This window comes from Littorina saxatilis, linkage group LG4 (assembly GCF_037325665.1).
Source record: "Littorina saxatilis isolate snail1 linkage group LG4, US_GU_Lsax_2.0, whole genome shotgun sequence".
NCBI lineage: Eukaryota > Metazoa > Mollusca > Gastropoda > Littorinimorpha > Littorinidae > Littorina > Littorina saxatilis.
The window spans coordinates 5,433,505-5,453,014 of record NC_090248.1 but is presented as its reverse complement, the minus strand read 5'-3'; the positions used below and the strand labels follow the sequence as shown (position 1 = coordinate 5,453,014).

The 19,510-nt window shown below is 41.2% G+C and overlaps 2 protein-coding genes across 2 annotated transcripts in view; both read right to left on the bottom strand.

Annotated features, from left to right (window-relative positions):
- LOC138963941 (multiple epidermal growth factor-like domains protein 11) overlaps positions 1-19,510 on the bottom strand; it is a 231,214-nt gene that overhangs the window by 127,618 nt on the left and 84,086 nt on the right. The window lies entirely within an intron of this gene.
- LOC138963804 (uncharacterized) lies at positions 5,791-13,800 on the bottom strand. The gene is made up of 5 exons (XM_070335655.1): positions 13,154-13,800; positions 12,540-12,631; positions 10,755-10,987; positions 10,073-10,221; positions 5,791-7,179 (listed from the first exon to the last, which is right to left on the bottom strand). Exons 1-3 carry the CDS (start codon positions 13,287-13,289, stop codon positions 10,814-10,816), a joined length of 402 nt encoding a protein of 133 aa, XP_070191756.1. The 5' UTR covers positions 13,290-13,800; the 3' UTR covers positions 5,791-7,179; positions 10,073-10,221; positions 10,755-10,813.

The following is a 19,510-nucleotide window of genomic DNA, read 5'->3' as shown; positions in this document are numbered from 1 at the left end:
AATGATGTTTTTAAATGGTGCGTTCAAAATAAAATGGCATTACACCCTAAGAAATCAAATAGTATGGTCATAACATCCAGACAGAAACACCAGAGAGCACCCCTTATTCTTAACCTTAAGCTGAACACTGATCCCATAGAGCAGGTTAAATCACACAAGTTATAAGGAATCGTAGTTGACCAGGAGCTTAGGAGGAATGTACATATCAATAATATTTGCAAAAAGCTCTCCAAAAATCTGTATCTTTTATCCAGATTAAAACCCTTTGTAGTTAAGCGGAAGGTCTAAAAATGTTTTTTGTGGCACACTGCCAGTCTTTTATCAATTATGCTTCTACTGTATGGTGCGGTGCGAGCGAAAATCTGCTTAGAAAATTAAATTCCCTGCACAGAAGAGGGGCAAAGCTAATTGTTACTAACCCGTATCTGTCAACGTCAGAAAAGCTTAAAGCTGCTGGTTTACTTTCACTGCAGGAGCAGTTTGACTATAACATTGCAGTGTTAATGTACAAGGCATTCCATTGGCTAGCACCACCATACTTGAATGCATTCATAACCGAGGCTCCTGAGAGATACGTAGAGGTTACATGCCGAGTCTCAGTGATTATCAAAAATAATGGTCGAAGTTAGCGGATCATGAAAAATGCGAGCTTCAGCGAGCTTTTTCATGACCGCGAACTGAGACCATTATTTTTGATAATCACTGAGACGAGGTATGTAAGTAGAGGTTACATGCCGAGTCTCAGTGATTATTAAAAATAATGGTCGAAGTTAGCGGATCATGAAAAATGCGAGCTTCAGCGAGCTTTTTCATGACCGCGAACTGAGACCATTATTTTTAATAATCACTGAGACGAGGTGTGTAACCTCTTTATTCCTCCTTTCTTCAGTTATTCCAAAAAACAGGAGTTTTTGTGCGAAAGTTTGATCGAATCCGAATCACTCAACCAGTCAACCTGCGCAGGCGATCGATTAATGCGCGGTTGTATAGTTCCGTGCAAATCATTCCATTCTGTTAACACTTCTTTTCAGTTTCCCTGTTTTGGACTAAAATCAAGTACACAGATATGCTGTTATTCTGCTGTGGCGGTAAAGGCAGATATTGTGTGTTCTGTTTATGTTTTAGTATCGCTTAGTAAATGTTCTTTCGTCAAATGGGACTAGCAGACGAACTTTTGCACCCGTGTTCCAACGTTAATTACTGTATGAAGTTCAGTTTTCTGGGGAAAATAGTGTATGAAACCGCTTTATGTTGTTTACATTGATGAGATGTGTGCATTTGGTTGCGTGTGATCTGTTTATAAAATGAAATATTGTTGAAAACTGACCGTCGGATTGCAGTCAGTGTTGTCGAAGAAACTGCGTTAAAAGAAGAGGAACTACTCTTGTCGCCAGAGTATGAGTTACTTGCCTTGGGAATTTGCTTGTGATGAACGGTTTGTGCACGGCAGATCTAGATTCAGAAAACAACCGAACTCATGGATTTTATATGGAGATTCATGTGTTCAGGCCTGTAGTTGTTAATTTAAATGCGGTATGTTTGTATTGTTTGCTCCAGAGATGTATACTTCGTACGTATAGAGCGTTCGGAACTTTTCAGTCGCAAAAGTAGTACCGAAACAGAACAGCTTCTCAACCCATTGCACTATCGAGGATTCAGGCTGTTGCTGGCTCGTTATTTGTTTGGTTGCTGGGTCATTATCGAAAAATAACTAGCTCTACAAGTTTACAGAGGTAAAGAAGCAGAGGGGGAAATAACCTCTTTATCCCTCCTTTCTTCAGTTATTCAAAGAAAAGAGGAGTTTTTGTGCGAAAGTTTGATCGAATCATATTCACCCAACCAGTCTACCTGCGCAGGCGATCGATTAATGCGCGGTTGTATAGTTCCGTGCAAATCATTCAATTTTGTTAACACTTCTTGTCAGTTTCCATGTTTTGAACTAAAATCAAGTACACAGTTATGTTGTCATTCTGCTGTGGCGGTAAAGGCAGATAGTGTGTGTTCTGTTCATGTTTTGGTATCGCTCAGGAAATGTTCTTTCCTCGAATGTGACTAGCAGACGAAGTTTTACACCCGTGTTCCAACGTTAAAAACTGTATGAAGTTTAGTTTTCTGGGGCAAACTAGTGTATGAAACCGCTGCATGTTCTTTAAGTTGATTAAATGTTTGCAATTGATTGCGTGTGATCTGTTTATAAAATGAAATATTGTTAAAAACTGACCGTCGGATTGCAGTCTCGTCGATGCAGCCGAAATCTGGAAGGGGAACTACTCGTGTCGCTAGACAAAGTATGAGAGTTACTTTTCCTTGGAATCTTGCTGGCGATAAACGATTGTGCACGGCAGATCTGAATTCAGAAAACAACCAAACTCATGGATTTTATATTGAGATTCATGTGTTCAAGCCTGTAGTTGCTGGTTTAAATGCGGCATGGTTGTTATTCTGGCTCGCGGATTCTTGCGCTCACGCCCCAGATAGTTTTACCAAGATTCTTTATTGTAAAGTAAAGTGAAGTGAAGACGGTAAAAAACTGAAACATATGTAAACAAAAGAAACCATAAGAAAAAGTACAAACTAATATGAAAAGAATCAAAACACAAAATCGCAACCTCTAAACCACCGCAGTCGCGACCGAAAAAACCAACGCTTGGTGGCAAATGGAGTACACAAAAAATCGAATTATCCAAACACACAACTGAAGCACTGGGGCCTTCGTTCCGAGTCGTTTTCTTTTACCATAACTTAAAACCAAGAAAACACTACATCGACCGAAGTCGGCACGCTTCTTACTTTTACTATAATTCCTACAACAACACTAACAACACTCTCAAATGAACAAAATCACAAACTCAAAAAACTAAACCAGATCTACAACAAGGAAAAAATGGCGGAATAGCTCGACAACCACGTGGAAGACTGCAAATCTTACTCTACCAAAAAATGTGTGTCAAGAGCGATCACACAAACGATTACAACCTCAAAAACAATGTAAATCATACTAGAGTCGGATCCTTTATTAAAAGAAATGAAAATTACTCACACTTCGTGGGCCACCAGACCTCTTTAAAGAGAGGAAGAGAGAAACCGTCCCGGCAAGGACAGATTCAGGGGAAACTACTAAGTAAAAATTTACAAAGCACAATGATCTCCCTTATACTTCTAGAAGTACATATTCTTTCAACTGGAATAAACGAAACGAAATTAAAAGAAGATTAAAAATACTGTCGGAGACAGGACACTCCCCGCCTGATATCTACTCGATATCACTAAGACAGGAAAGGAAATCAGTAGTAAAATAAAGGAAAAAGTCCTGCACTCAAAAATAGGTAGGCAAGCAAACAAAAAATGTGTAGCGACGGTAACTGGCTGTTCTCAGTCTGTGGTTCACAACCGAGTCAGTCATCAGTGTAGGCCTACAAGAGAGGAATCAGTTCTGTGATAGGCCTGACGTAGAGTTTGGCCTGATTGTCTTTGATCACTCGGATCTCAACCGACCGAACAAGATTGTCGCGGTCAGTTGGGAAGGTGCGGACCACCAAACCGACCGGCCAACTGTTGCGAGGCACCGAAGGGTCCCTGAGAAGAACCAGACTGTTCTCCTTGAGGTTCTCTTCAGTCTGCATCCACCGCCTCCTCTGCTGTAGCTCCTGCAGGTACTCCTCTTTCCACTTCTTCCAAAAGGCGTTAGACAGTACCTGAACATGCTTCCAGTGTTGTTTGTAACAGTCTTTCAAGTTGCTGTAGTCAGGTAAGTTGACTTTCGCCACTCTTTTGCGTCAGCAGCATTGACGGGTTCAGAATGAGGGGGGAATCAGGTTCATGGAAAATTGGGGTGATGGGACGGGAGTTGACGACTGCGCACACTTCGGCCATGAGTGTGCACAACACCTCATGGGTTAGGGGTTTCCGCTTGGCATCCATGAGCAATGAGTCGAGGATTCGCCTCACCACGCCAATCATTCGCTCCCAAACTCCACCCATGTGCGAGGCATGAGGAGGGTTGAACCTCCAGATGACTCCCGACTTCCTCAAATGTCCTTGAACAAGTCCATCTTCTTTAAAAAGGGACTCCATGTTCAACTCTTTCGCGGCTCCCACGAAGTTCGTTCCTCGATCAGATCGAAGCTCTTGAACCGGGCCTCTGAGGGAGATGAAGCGTCTGAGGGCGTTGATAAAAGATGAGCTAGTCATCTCCTCAATGACCTCGATGTGGATGGCTCTGGTCAACATGCAAGTGAAAATGACAGCCCATCTTTTGGAGTTGGCTTGTCCTCCCCTGGTTTTCCTGGTCAAGACTTCCCAGGGGCCAAAGACGTCAACCCCCACATGAGAAAAAGGAGCTGAGGGAATGACTCTGTCTGAAGGAAGGCTTGCCATCTGTTGCGCGGCCTGCCTGCCTCGAAGTCTTCTGCACTGGAAGCACTTCTGGATAGTGGACGACACAAGGCGTTTCGCGCCCACTATCCAAAATCCGTTGGAGCGGAGGGCACCTTCGGTAAAGTGACGACCCTGGTGGTTAACTTGGGCATGATAGTGTCGGACAAGCAGAGTGGTGACATGATGGTTCTTAGGCATGATCAGAGGGTGCGTGCTTGAAGGTCCAAGGATCACTGTCGCTTCACGCAGTCTGCCACCCACTCGAAGCAAGCCGTCTTGGTCCAAAAAGGGGCATAGGGAAAGGATTTGACTTGATTTTGAAAGTTTCTTTCCCTGCCGCAGACACTGTATCTCCTCCCGGAAGGTGGTTGCCTGAACACTCTGGATGATGAAATTCTCTGTCAATTTATCGTTTTTGACACCACCATGGTGAGCGCAGCGATGCCAACCCGTGCAAGCGCCGTCAGGAGAGTGGAAGCTAGCGCTGATGTGCTTGAGAGTACTGAAGGCTCTCACCAATGCAGTCCACTCCGAAAACTTTTCAAACCGGGCACTGGGCGAAAAGTGGCGTTTTGTATCTTACAAAACTACTCAAAATCCCAACAAAACTTCAAGTTTCAATGGGTTTATCACATTTTGGTGTTCACGACAACGCCAGATTTTGATTGGATTTTGTTGAAGTTATCGCAGCGAAATTGCCTGGAATTTCAGCGCGTTTTGCGACGGTCAAAACATCATGTTAAACCATGTTACAGCATGTCTGTAACATGCAAAAATTCCAAGTTTTGATGGCATTAAAGCTTTGGTTTAACGCCAAGTAACATCATGTTATCGTAGACTTAACTTGCAAAACTGCTTGTTTTGGTGGTGTTACAGCTTGCTTGTAATGTGATTAACATCATGTTATCGTAGACTTAACTTGCAAAACTGCTTGTTTTGGTGGTGTTACAGCTTGCTTGTAATGTGATTAACATCATGTTATCGTAGACTTAACTTGCAAAACTGCTTGTTTTGGTGGTGTTACAGCTTGCTTGTAATGTGATTAACATCATGTTATTGCTGGTATAACATGCAAAACCCCATGTTATGTTGGTGTTAAAGCTTGCTCAAATGCCTATTAACTCCATGTTATGTTGGTGTTAAAGCTTGCTCAAATGCCTATTAACACCATTTTAGTTGGTGTAAGGCTTGATTATTAATGTAAAAAAACACCATGTTATGACGTTCACATAATTGTTTTCCACTGGATGGAATTTTGTGGAAAAGAAAGCATGTTGTTTGGGAATTGTGTGCGGGTTTCATGCTTGGATATTGCACTATGCTGACTTGTCACAGGTCAATTTACATTTAACAATATTAGTTTTCAAATGCATCATCCTTCACACATTATGTAAACATCTTTAACATTAACACTTTGGTTGTAAAATGATTGCACTTTATTCAAACAGGAAAAAAACAAAAATGCTGATTCACAATGTACAATAGCAAAGGACTATTTTGAGTGGAGACAGTGTTCATCCACACTATAGATGCCCTGTGAAAACATTGGCCATAGATATATGTGAATTACTTCCCTTGGGTATGAACATTTATGAATGATTAAATGGGTGAAAGAAGGCCACACAAAATGAAAATCAGTAAATAACAAAATCACTTCCCTTGTGAGTAAGAACAGTCATACCATGTTCCAACTTTTTGCTAAAAATTCGCCCACAATGTGACCTTCAAAGTTAAAAAGGGGTAACTGAACTTCATGTTTGGATGTCATGGAGTCATGGAGTCCAACATGAAGAAATGTATAAGAACACAAGAATGTATGTATGACAAAGAACAAATGTTTATTTTTGAATGTTTTATGTATGTTATTATTACGGACACAAAAGCTCAGCAATGCAATTTCTCTTTTAGAGATTAATAAAGTTATTGTATTGTATGTCACTTGTCAGTAAATTTTGAAAGCCCTAGATTCATAAACATCTGAAAACTGCTCAACGTCTTTGCATCACGGCACATTAATAAAAGTAAGAGTTAGTAAGACTGGCCTAACTGCTATGGTGAGGCAGTAATAACTCGTTGATGAAGAATTATTTGAATTCTGAATTTCGAACAAACAAATACAGTGTCCTTCCATACCCCCTTTTCAGGCCTCCAAGAATAAAAAAATAAGCTGGTCTTAAAAAGGAGGAAATCTGCTTAATATGTAGGTAAATGTACAACAGGTTGTGAACAGAAAATCCAAAAATGTAAGGTCTCAAAAGCGGGGAAGTTTGAAAAGGGGGGAAGGGGGGGACCTAAAATGTGACGATCATAACAACCATAATTTATCTAACAAAGTTCATTCTGAAATCTTCTTCAGCGTTTGATTATGGAGAGACTAAATCCTCAGTTCAGATGTGGTCTTAACTCCTTGTCTCCCAGGTACACACAGTCACTATGTACATTGCATCTGTTATCATTCGGCACATATCCGCATCCTGCTTAGACTGTTAGCTTCAGTCGCTTCCTGTAACGTTGATCTAACGCCAGGATTCTAGCCTGTTGATACAGTTTCTACAATTCTGAGTGACCTGCTGCAGCACAGCTGGTCTCGGCTTAAAAAATCTTGGTCAACATAGATGGGGTACAAAGTGTTAAAATAAAGCGTCCTTCCAAAGTTGATGACAGGTCCCCAGAGTATTCACAAAATTATATGGTACTGGAACTGGAAGCCTTGCACGGCGACGAAAAAGATGTCCACGCCTACATGAAGAAGCATCCTTCACGGCTTCAGCGGAAACAGTCGGCTGGGGATGAGGACAGCACCTATGTAAAAAATATAGACAAGAACAAAAATATATGTCAATGGGAAAACAAAGAAACAAGTAGAGAAGGACCTCCCCACCTTTACACAGTGAAAATGAAAAACACATGTGAATGTACTTATGTTTTAAATCTCCCCCCCCACCCCCCCAATTAAGACCAATTATCCAAGATATTTTTCAGTCCTCAAAGGAGAATTTCACTGTTCTCACGGAACCCTGAAGAAAACTGAGCTGTGCTAATATATTATATAACTGCAAACATCCCTCAAATTCAATATTGCAAGCCACTATACATTCCTCATAAAGGCACTTCATGCTCACGTGTGAAAACTAACATAAGTTTACAAGTGTGTATCTACTTATAATATACTGTTCAAAAAAAGAAACGCATAGTTGCTACTTGCCAAATTTGTTTTATTTTTCGAAAAAATTAACAGAAAATCCAATATTTAGATTATTTGTTTGAAATTTGGTATGGACACAGTTGAATGCACACACAGTTCATTTGCATCTTCAAACCAATCAGTCAATCAATACGATTGGGTGCCGAGGCTGTCAAGTCAGTAGGGGGTGTGACTGCCTTGAGCAGCAACAACTGCCCGGCACCTTCTGGGCATGGACTGGATCAGATGCCGGATATCTTGCTGTGGGATGGTGTCCCACTCCTCCTGAAGTGCCTGCAATAGATCGCGGTGATTTGCCGGCGCTTCTTCTCGCCTGCGCACACGTCTGTCCAATTCATCCCAGAGGTGTTCTATCGGGTTCATGTCTGGCGACATGGATGGCCAGGGAAGCACCTGGACATGGTGGTCGGTGAGGAACTGGGTGGTGAGTCGTGCTGTGTGCGGGCGAGCGTTGTCCTGCTGGAATATGGCATCCTGGTCAGCCAGAAGAGGAAGGGCGTGTGGGCGCAGAATTTCCTCCACGTATCGCTGGGCAGTTATGCGCCCTTGGACGTGCACCAGGGTGCTCCTTCCAGCGGTATTGATCGCCCCCCACACCATGACGCCTCCACCACCATGAACGGGTGCCTCATCCACACAGTTGGGCGCGTAACGTTCGTTTACTCTCCGGTAGACCCTCCTCCGACCATCATGTCGCTGGAGCAGGAAGTAGGACTCGTCGCTGAACCACACGTGTCTCCAGTGATTCCGGACGGTCCAGCGAAGGTGCTGGTTGCCCCACTGCACTCGGTTCTGGCGATGGCGGCGGGTGAGGACAGCTCCTCTGTGAGGTCTGCGAGCTCTCAAACCAGCTTCATGCAGGCGGTTCCGCACGGTCTGGTCCGATAATCGGTGTGGCCCGGGGAGAGCCTGGACAGAAGATGAGGCCGACAGGAAACGATTCCGGAGGTGGCGGAGCCGTATGAAGCGGTCGTGAGCAGCAGATGTCGCCCTTGGTCTTCCCGCTCGTGGCAAGTCAGCAACAGAGCCAGTGGCTTGAAACCTGACCCACAGTCTACTGATGGTGCTCTGGGACACGTGGAAGTGCCTGGCGATTGCACTTTGACTTTGGCCTGCTTGTAAACGACCCAATGCAATTTGGCGGTCTTCTCTGCTCAATCGGGCCATCTTTCGTCGCTGAATTGTCGTCTGATTTCTTTGTGGCGAACAATCCGCTTTTATGGGTTTTGGAAGACATGGTGAGAGCTCAATATTCCCCGAGTTTCACGAGATTACACTGAAGCATGACGAGTGGTCATGCCAAATGAGCAATTTTGACATTGTAGCCACTGATAATGCATGCGTCATGTGCAGAGCTCACTTGTGGCAATGGACGAAAGGTCGACGACCAGATAAACATTTTCTGCAGTTTGGTGGATATCCTTGTAGCCATATAACTAAATTAACCAAATATTACAAGCTATGCGTTTCTTTTTTTGAACAGTATAATAATAATAATAACGGGCATTTATAAAGCGCCTTATCAGAAGTTCAAAGCGCGTGACAACAATACGTGTATAAAAAATTCATACAATCACTGTCAGATTCAAACAACACATCATGCACATCTCACATCCCCAGACTCTATGCTAAGGCAAAAAAAAAAAAGAAGTCTGTTTACGGTATCCCGACCGACCCTATTTTTTTGCGCGACCCTAGACTTTTTTGGGGCATTTGGGAAAAAAAGAAAAAAAAGAAAAATTTTAAAACAAAGTTTGTCAATGTTTTTTGGCAAAATAATTTGATGTTTTTTGGAGAAAAAAAAAATCCCGACCTACCGACCCTATTTTTTGGGCCGATGTTACCGTAAACAGACTATTTTTTTGTTTGGCCTAAGGAACTATCCGTAATGTTGTTGGAACAAGTGAGTTTTCAAATTGGACTTAAAAGATGAAATCATGTATGGAGAGTGACGTAATAGAAAGGGGAGTGAATTCCATAACTGAGGGCCATGATATGAAAACGTGCGGAAGCCATGAGCCTTGCGTTTAAATCAACCTTGACGGAGAAGTCGAGCATCAGCAGAAGAATGAAGGGTGCGAGAGGGAGTGTAGAGGGAGACCAGTTCCGAAAGATAGGCAGGTGCCGATTCAGAGAATGAGAGATGATCTTGTAGCAGAAGCAGGCAGCTTTATACCTAATACATTGAGACACAGGAAGCCAGTGAAGTTCTTTCATGAGAGGAGTGCTGCAGAGTGTTGTACTTTTTGCAAGGGTTGGAGAGTGGAGTCAGGGCAGCCTATGAGAAGGGATTTGCTGTAATCTAATCTACACAGAATGCAGGATGTAACGAGAGTTTTAGTGGCATCAACAGTCAGAAATGTTCTTGTGGAACCTATTCTTCTAGTTCTAATGTAGTACCTGTTTGTAGTGAACTCACCAGCAGGAGTATTGCATACATAATTACGCATTACTGAATTAAAGTAACTATTTTCAAAGCTTCTCGCTTACCTTGGAATAGTGTCAAGCAGCTTATGTTGTGTCTAGATCAGCAATCAGATCTTCACACTCAGCCTGCACTTGCTGAAAACTGGACATGCCTGTATCTCAATCAAGCTGTTGTTGCGGAGACAACGGAACCATGCTCAAGTCAGGTCCAACTGAAATAAAAGCATATTGTTAGCTGATAAATGATTTGATCAAGCAAAACCATGCGGTATTTTTTTAATAAAATATTTTGTATACCCCGCTAATGCAAAAATGATGTACTTATTTACTATTAGCATTAATTTTAGCTGGTCATTCAAACCAGAGCTTGTTCTAGAACTCCACAAGAACAACCATGGCAGTTGGCAATGGCACTGGCAGAATACAGATCAAAACAATATTAGTATTAGCCTCACCAAGGGTTCACTTCCCATCAAAATGAATGACGGACTGAATCAAACTTCAGAGACATTACAATTTTTCACAACAATTTTTTCAGCAAACAGCCATGTTTACCTGTACAAATGTATCAGTGATATCACTATGAGTATGACAGTATGACAGTGTGGTAAGCTTACCGACGATTCGTTCAGTATAGTCTTTTTATGTAAGTAGTGGTCCAGTGAACGATACCTTCCGCCTGTGGTTCGAGACAGAGATTAAGTTGAAACTTAATTCGAGAAGCCAAACACTGACGAATACTTACGTATTTTGAGCAAAACCCACGCACGTCGACCACAAGTTGATGTCTGCTGGAGTACGTAATCATAACGTAGAGGACAACAGTTTCACTTGGCTGGCTTCGGTTATTCCCTGTATCTGTTCCTTGCTGTTCTCCAAGAGACACCATGGTGCAGCAAGCTGAAGGGTGTCCTGTCGTATTTCCTCGAAGTTGTAGTAGGTAACCAGGTCAGGAGCAGGAGATGGGGGGCGACTGACCTGCAGCAGAATTCAAATCAATTAGTCAAGTCACTATGACATATCTTTATTGTTATCGCCACACGACGGGCGCTGTGGCGGGGTGGTAAGACGTCGGCCTCGTAATCGGAAGGTCGAGGGTTCGAATCCCGGCCGCGGCTGCCTGGTGGGTTAAGAGTGGAGATTTTTCCGATCTCCCAGGTCAACTTGTGTGCAGACCTGCTAGTGACTTATCCCCCTTCGTGTGTACAGTAGTCCCTTCCATTTCCGGCCCTTTCGTGGGCGTGAACCTACCCGGAGCGGCCAGCTTTCCCATGACTAATGAGTTTTCCTTCTATAATTGACTCTTAATGGCCGTTAACCTGTCTGACGCGGTCAACGGTCACTGATTTTTGCCCTGAGGTGCCCCTCTTACTCGACAGGAGCGGCCACTTAACGGCCACTTGTCACTTTCGCGGGTGAGCGCCTGTGGTGTGTGTGTGTGTGTGTGTGTGTGTGTGTTGTGTGCACAGACGGCACAGCACGAGCAGACGACATGAATACTTACGCATGCGCAAACTGTAAATACAGACATGCGCATACATGTACATTTACGGCAGTCACTTCCGGATCGATCACAGCTGATGTGAGTTTGAAACACTTGTTTATCTGACACTCAAATACATATATAATAATCCAAACAACACACATAGAAACATACGAAACAATAGCTTAGCCAGGACGATCGAGTTAAACACGCAAATAATTAAGATGTATAAACGAAAGCAAAACTAACAGAGACAATGAATCGGCGGCTCGTGGATGATCGCTTTCTTTTCTTCATGAAAACTTGATCGTGTTTTGGGGGTTTTTTTGGAGGAGGAGGGGGCCTGTAATGAACGGCCACCTGATATTTGCGGTCACCTTTGCAATGACTAATGGGTGACCGGATATGGCAGGTACTACTGTACACGCAACCACAAGACCAAGTGCGCACGGAAAAGATCCTGTAATCCATGTCAGAGTTCGGTGGGTTATGGAAACACGAAAATACCCACCATGCTTCCTCCGAAAGCGGCGTGTGGCTGCCTAAATGGCGGGGTAAAAACGGTCATACACGTAAAAACACGAGTGTACATGGGAGTTTCAGCCCACGAACGCAGAAGAAGAAGTTATCGCCACACCAACCCTAAATTTTTCCTACCATACTGTATTTGTTTTCCGAGAGAGAAAAAATCCATGTTGCAGACTCAACTGGAAAAATTCCCTTCTCCATCATCTAGTGGACAGAGCTCACATGATTTCAAACAAATCTTTTTTTAAAGTCACATACTTTGTGCGACAGTGTTAGTTTACTGTAACTGTAATTTATAAATAGCAAATTAAAAAATATCACTTATCAGATAATCAGCTAAATGCCTGGCAGATGACCCTCATTCAAAGTGAGTCGTGGCTAAACCATGAAACTAGAAAAACAGGTTATACCACAATATAAATCTCACACTGACAGCGGACAGAAACTGAGAAAACACCCAGTATACATGTACCGGTACTCACATACTATACTGGGCAAATAACAGCAATTTTTACTCACTGGGGGTTTCCTGGCTGGAGTCTTTGGTGTTTCTACTGACTTCTGTAGCACATGGTTGGTTGGCAGACTTCCTGGAATGAGTGCTCGCTTGCCTGTAGGCCCAGCAAAAAAACATGCAAAGAAAATGTTCAAAATGCTGAGTCGAAATTATAAGTTAAATTAACTAAACAGACCTATACATTTAGATCTATTGAAATAGAAACAAGAATTAGTAAAACACACTACTGCAAATCTGTCAAGAATGAACAAGACTGACTCAGTCGAGTCAGTGACCGAGTAAAACAACAAAAGAAATCTAAGTTCTAACCCAGAAGTTTACTAGAATATATTCAAAAACACATTATCACAAGAACAAAGAGTGGTTTTTTCCCCATTACCTAATAATTATAGCTCAGAATTACGCCTTTGTCAATGTATGATTCAGAATACGATTGTGTTATTTTTTGTCTGCGAGCTGTAAAAGTACTAGTTACTACAAGTACTAAGCCTCATAGTCATACTGATTGATTGATACTACTAGAGCTTCGTCACTTGAAGCATTACAAGCAAATCAACACAGCACAGACAATCAGATGAAAGCTTATTTTCGCTATATTACTAGTTTTTTTACGTACCGTATTTGAAGCATGTTTCTTTGAAATGTCGGGAACATATCCTCGCATTCTTCGGGTTGAAAAGCTTGTCAGCACGGTTGATTTTGTGGAAGAGCAGCTCTCCATTCGGCATCCGCTTTTCCGTTTGGTATACCATGGAAAGTTATAAGCGTTGAAGATCTTAGTGAGCTCACGCTGCATCCAGGCATACAACAATTTGCACCGGGCATCTTGAAATCATGGTTCACTTCTCTGGCATCATCGAAAAATGGCGAAACGGAAGTGACTTTTTTCGGAATGCAGCTTTCTTCCGGTTGTCAGCACTTACCGCGAGCGCAGCGAGTTGGCGATTGATCCAGTCAATACACAACTATGCGCCGGCATAGACCACTGATCTAACAAGAAAAATGTTCATTCAAAATGAACAGCGTCGATGCAATGTCCACCAAAGATTTATTTTGGGAAGTGTTAAAGGTTAGGGTCAAAAGTTAATGAATTGCATGTTGTGCTGGATATAGGCCTATATAAATTGTTTATTTCAGTCAATGCTTGCCATAATTGATCAAACAGCCACAAGAAAAAAAACTTTTTAATTAAAAAATAGAGCTTGTTTGAAACAGGTAGAAAGGAAGAGTTGATATTGCAATATCTGTACGTGGGAATGTGGTGAAAAAGAGTGCTAAAAGTAGTAAGTCAGTCTCAGATCCATTTCAAATATTTATTGCAGAAAAACAAAATACAAATTACAAAAAAACACAGAACCATTACCAGGTGTCATAGGAATGTTTGAAAACAATAGTTTTAATTTTACACTGTAAATACAGGAATCAGAATTAAACACCTCAAACTGATTGGCACATGCATAATGAATCACCTGGAATTGCAACAGGGAGATACTGAAGTAATTGGAAACAAACATCTGAAATTGACAGAGAAACAATTGAAAATATAGTACCAGTTGACATGAGCGTACAATATTTTAATGGAAGTGCAATTTTAGCACGAAGCATCCGCACGAGGATGCACTAACAATTACATAGTGCCACAAAATGTGTACGGACATTTCACAACCGTGCATTATTAGCACAGAACACATACATGGGGGCGCACAAAACATTATTGTGACAATAATTTACACGAAACATTTCACATAAGTACATTTTTATGCATGGTGCATCTACTACAGGAGGGTGCTCCAACAATGATGCATAGTGCCAACATTTAGCGCAAACTTTTCACAAAAGTGCATTATTACCACAAAGCGCATACAGCGATTATATAGTAGCAAGTTGCACTAAACATTTGAACAAAATGCATTTTGTTCAAATGTTAACAGCACAGCACCAAGTTTTGCATAAGTGCACAACAGCACTGACCATTTCACAAAAGTGCATAACAGCTGTGACAATTTTACAAAAGTGCATTGACCATTTCAGGCAGATGGCTAACATGCAGATTTCGCTTTTGTCTGTCTTTCTTTGAAAAGTAGGCATGTTCAAGATCGATGAAGTCATGAGCAATTGGGTTAGATGACAGAAAAGATTCAAAAACGTCAGATTCAGTTAGATGACAGAAAAGATTCAAAAACGTCAGATTCAGTGTTTTGGGCACTGTTGAACAGGAACATTCTCTCCTGTTCAACAAATGTGGGTTCAATTCAAAAGCAACATTGTCACAGATAGGCTAGTGTTACATTTCTGTAAAGTTTCAAAAACATCTTCCATGTGTTGGTTACTGTTGAACAGAGGCATATTTTCCTGTTCAAAAAAGTCTGACACAAATTTTCGTAGTTGTGGGTTAAGGTTCGATCTATACCGTCATTCAAACGAGTCGTAGAACCGTCATTGTCACAGATAGTGTTACATTTCTGTTTTACATTCAAACGAGTCGTAGAAGTAGTAGTACATTTGCGTTTGGTTGTTTTTTCTTTTAGATTCCTGTCACTCATACTAGCAGTAGGCCTATTGATTGAGGTACATAAATCTGTTGATGTACAGGGATGACTTGTTTGTAATGAATCCTTGTTTCCTCCACATTGAGTTTGCATTGCAGTTGGACAGAAATGAACAGGTGTTAATTGATAAACACATTGATAATGGCTTTTGAGAAAATCAATCAATTCTGCAAAGGAATTAACTTGATGACATCAAAACTGCAGCGCCATTTGAAGAATGGTTACCATTTCTGTTTCTTTGATGGGAATCAAACAAATAAAAACTTTGACTATCCAAGTTACCATGAATGGCAATAGTTGACTCCTGAAAAGTAGCAAGGATATAATTTGAGACGATAAACGCCTGATGCAATACCTCCTCAAGGTCAGTCAACTCAAAACCTTCATCATTCGCAACATCAGTAGGCAACACAGCGGGATTCGTATGTCCAGAAATCATGTCGAAAAAATATTCCATTTCAAAAGCATGTCCAACCACAGTTGTTGGCAAGTGTTCGTGTCCGAGGTAGCCTTCAGTGTGTGTATATGTATTCATGTGACAGAGAGCGTGACCTCATTCTTCAATCCTCTCTCTCTCTTCTTTCTCATTCGAACGCACACACTCACGCAAGAACGTAGCCGCTACGCACGCATGCACGCGCACACACACACACACACACACACACACCCCGCTGACGCACAAACCACGCACTCACACACTGACTGTCGGCAAGCATCTCTTTTTGTTTTCTTTACCTTTGTTTATTGTGTTTTCGATATTTGTGTTTATTTTTTGCTTGACTTATCTGTTTTATTTTAATGTTTGCTATCCACATCGTGTGATAAATGTTTCTTCTCAGTCTCCGAGTCAGTTTAGTTTCTGCACGCCGCTTTGGTACTCCTTGTTTTTCTAACTGGTGTATTGTGCGCGATTTGCGGATTTATTTTTATTCCTTTCATATGCTGTTGAAGTGTTGTGGGTGTTATTGTCTGTATATGCTATGTTGCGTCTGTGCGGTATGCCTACAAGAATTTGCATTCGCTCTCTGCCAGTACAAGTCCAAACTTTATTGGGTGTAATGTGCCTGTGGTCTGCTGGCAGTCGAGCACAGATAGTTTTCAAACATTCCTCCAGTGAGCCGCCGCGCGCTGCGACCTGAGTAAAGCGCTTCTTTGGTCTCTGGCAACGTTGAACTGCGCTGATATGCCCAGCGACGTGCGGACAAAGTGATCGCTGTATTCACCCTCTCTGGATAACTTGCACATGTCAAAACAGTTGCAGAAACACAAATCTCAAAACTGTTAGGCTTTTTCTCTTTTTATATTTAGTCAAGTTTTGACTAAATATTTTAACATCGAGGGGGAATCGAAACGAGGGTCGTGGTGTATGTGCGTCTGTCTGTCTGTCTGTGTGTGTGTGTAGAGCGATTCAGACTAAACTACTGGACCGATCTTTATGAAATTTGACATGAGAGTTCCTGGGTATGAAATGCCCGAACGTTTTTTTCATTTTTTTGATAAATGTCTTTGATGACGTCATATCCGGCTTTTCGTGAAAGTTGAGGCGGCACTGTCACGCCCTCATTTTTCAACCAAATTGGTTGAAATTTTGGTCAAGTAATCTTCGACGAAGCCCGGGGTTTGGTATTGCATTTCAGCTTGGTGGCTTAAAAATTAATTAATGACTTTGGTCATTAAAAATCGGAAAATTGTAAAAAAAAATAAAAATTTCTAAAACGATCCAAATTTACGTTTATCTTATTCTCCATCATTTGCTGATTCCAAAAACATATAAATATGTTATATTCGGATTAAAAACAAGCTCTGAAAATTAAATATATAAAAATTATTATCAAAATTAAATTGTCCAAATCAATTTAAAAACACTTTCATCTTATTCCTTGTCGGTTCCTGATTCCAAAAACATATAAATATGATATGTTTGGATTAAAAACACGCTCAGAAAGTTAAAACAAAGAGAGGTACAGAAAAGCGTGCTATCCTTCTTAGCGCAACTACTACCCCGCTCTTCTTGTCAATTTCACTGCCTTTGCCATGAGCGGTGGACTGACGATGCTACGAGTATACGGTCTTGCTGAAAAATGACAGCTACTTGACTAAATATTGTATTTTCGCCTTACGCGACTTGTTTTCACTTTTGGCAGCGTTCACTCTAAATGTGCTGCCTAAAACGGACTCGTTTCTGTCCACAGCCAAAGCTTTCACACAAAAATTGCTATGACAGCTAAGACCGCATTTGTTACATTTTAGCAGTGTTGACCCCAAGTTTCTACTTCAAACAAAAAATCAATAGCAAAATCTCAAAGTATGTGCGAGTCCCCTAAAATATGGACCACCTTCAACAAATCGAAGAAAAAGAAGCTAAAGGCTTTTTTCATTAATTCATTAAGAAGCTTGCTGGAAATAACCTATTACTAGCCCTCGAGATCAGTTTTAAAAATAAATTACAAAAAGTCTTCTTTTCGTGCAAGTTGATAATTTTACTTATTTTCACTCTGTTTTTGATAAGCTTCTTTAGTTTCCTGGTGTTCTTCAAATAATGCTCTCATCAACCCGAAACAGATCAATCTAAAGCATATTTGAATTAGTCTGACTTGTACACTAAGTTGTATCATGCTATTTTGAAGTATAGGGGGCTTTTTTTACAGTGATTCGTGAAGGCCGCTTCACTGGTCCATATTAGGCGCCCAGGCTCCTAATATGTACCATTTGTGATTTTGTATGTATTTAATTTTTGCTGAATGTCTATCAAAGCTATTTCACTCTAATTAGGCCTAACGGCTAACCTAAGAGAGAAGGACTACCAAACACAAAATAAAACTTCTTCGCAAGAAAACAAGCTAGTTATCAGCATGAAACAAAAAGTGGTCCATATTAGGAGCCCTTCCTAACTGTCTGTGTCTGCGTCGAAGATGTTACCGTGAATGTGTTTTTAAAAGACATTTGTCAGGGCGGCATTCAAACCACACGCACCAGACACGAACCGACGAACAAAATACTTCTGACAACTTAAATGTAAAATCAACAAGAGTGTAGCAGGGACCTATATTAATATAGGTCTATGAGTGTAGTAAGATTCCAAAGTTGTATTCAGACCAAAACAACAATCATAAAACATACATGGGATCTTTCAAATGTGTGTGTGTGTGTGTGTGTGTGTGTGTGTGTGTGTGTGTGTGTGTGTGTGTGTGTGTGTGTGTGTGTGGTGTGGTGTGTGTGTGTGTGTGTGTGTGTGTGATAATTAGTTTTAACGTCCTCTTAGAACTGCAACTGGCTTTAGGACAGGTAGAGTTAATATGCTTTATGTGGGGACAAGACACTGAACAAACATGCAACCAGAGAACACATATGGTCGTGTTATAATCATATCTGGAAGTCTGTTGCGATGTTTCAAAATGGGGATGGAAGTGAAGATTGTGTACGCGGAATATGGTTGGACTGGAGCGGTTTTGTAGACTTATTTTTTTAATTTTTGTTATGTGGAATATTGTTATATTTGTGGCTGAATAGGTAAGTAAGGTAAGTCTGTTTGTCTGTCTGTCTGTAAAAAATTCCATTTCAAACGGCAGAAATTAATATGTAAACCGCGGAGAGCACAGTTGCGGTTCGCGCTATATAAGCTCCCCATAATAATAATAATAATGATTAAAAGTGTGTGTGTGTAAAGCCGAGCGGTGGTAGCTTCACGTAGATATGGGGGAAGGGCTCCTAATATGGACCGGCTCCTAATAATTATGGACCCCCTCCTGTTCTGAAAAACTAACGGTGCTAGAGCGCTCAAAAAAGTTTTGTTCGCTGTATTCAACCTCTCTGGATAACTCGCACATGTCAAAACAGTTGCAGAAACACAAATCTCAAAACCGTTAGGCTTTTTCTAATTTTTTTCATTCAGTTTGGCAGCGTTCACTCTAAATTTACCGCCTAAAACGGACTCGTTTCTCAGTGTCCACAGCCAAAGCTTTTATCACACAAAAATTACCATATATGACAGCTAAGACCGCATTTGTTACATTTTAGCAGTGTTGACCCCGAGTTTCTACTGCAAACAAAAAATAATGGCAAAATCTCAAAGTATGTGCGAGTCCCCTAATATGGACCACCTTCAACAAATCGAAGAAAAAAAAGCTAAAAGCTATTTTCATTAATTCATTAAGAAGCTTGCTGGAAATAACCTATAACTAGTCTTCGAGATTTAAAAAAAAAAGTCTTCTTTTCGTGGAAGTTGATAATTTCACTTATTTTTACTCTGTTTTTGATAAGCTTCTTTAGTTTCCTGGTGTTCTTCAAATAATGCTCTCATCAACCCGAAACAGATCAATCTAAAGCATATTAAAATTAGTCTGACTTGTACACTGAGCTGTATCATGTTATTTTGAAGTATAGGGGGCTTTTTACAGTGATTTGTGAAGGCCGCTTCACTGGTC

Excerpts from the sequence above, each read along its gene's own strand:
- LOC138963804 (XM_070335655.1), bottom strand. The coding sequence starts at position 13,289 with ATGGTATACCAAACGGAAAAGCGGATGCCGAATGGAGAGCTGCTCTTC. Across the intron at positions 12,632-13,153 it reads AGAAACATGCTTCAAATACG|GCAAGCGAGCACTCATTCCA; the intron begins GTACGTAAAAAA and ends CTGGGCCTACAG. Across the intron at positions 10,988-12,539 it reads CTCCAGCCAGGAAACCCCCA|GTCAGTCGCCCCCCATCTCC; the intron begins GTGAGTAAAAAT and ends ATTCTGCTGCAG.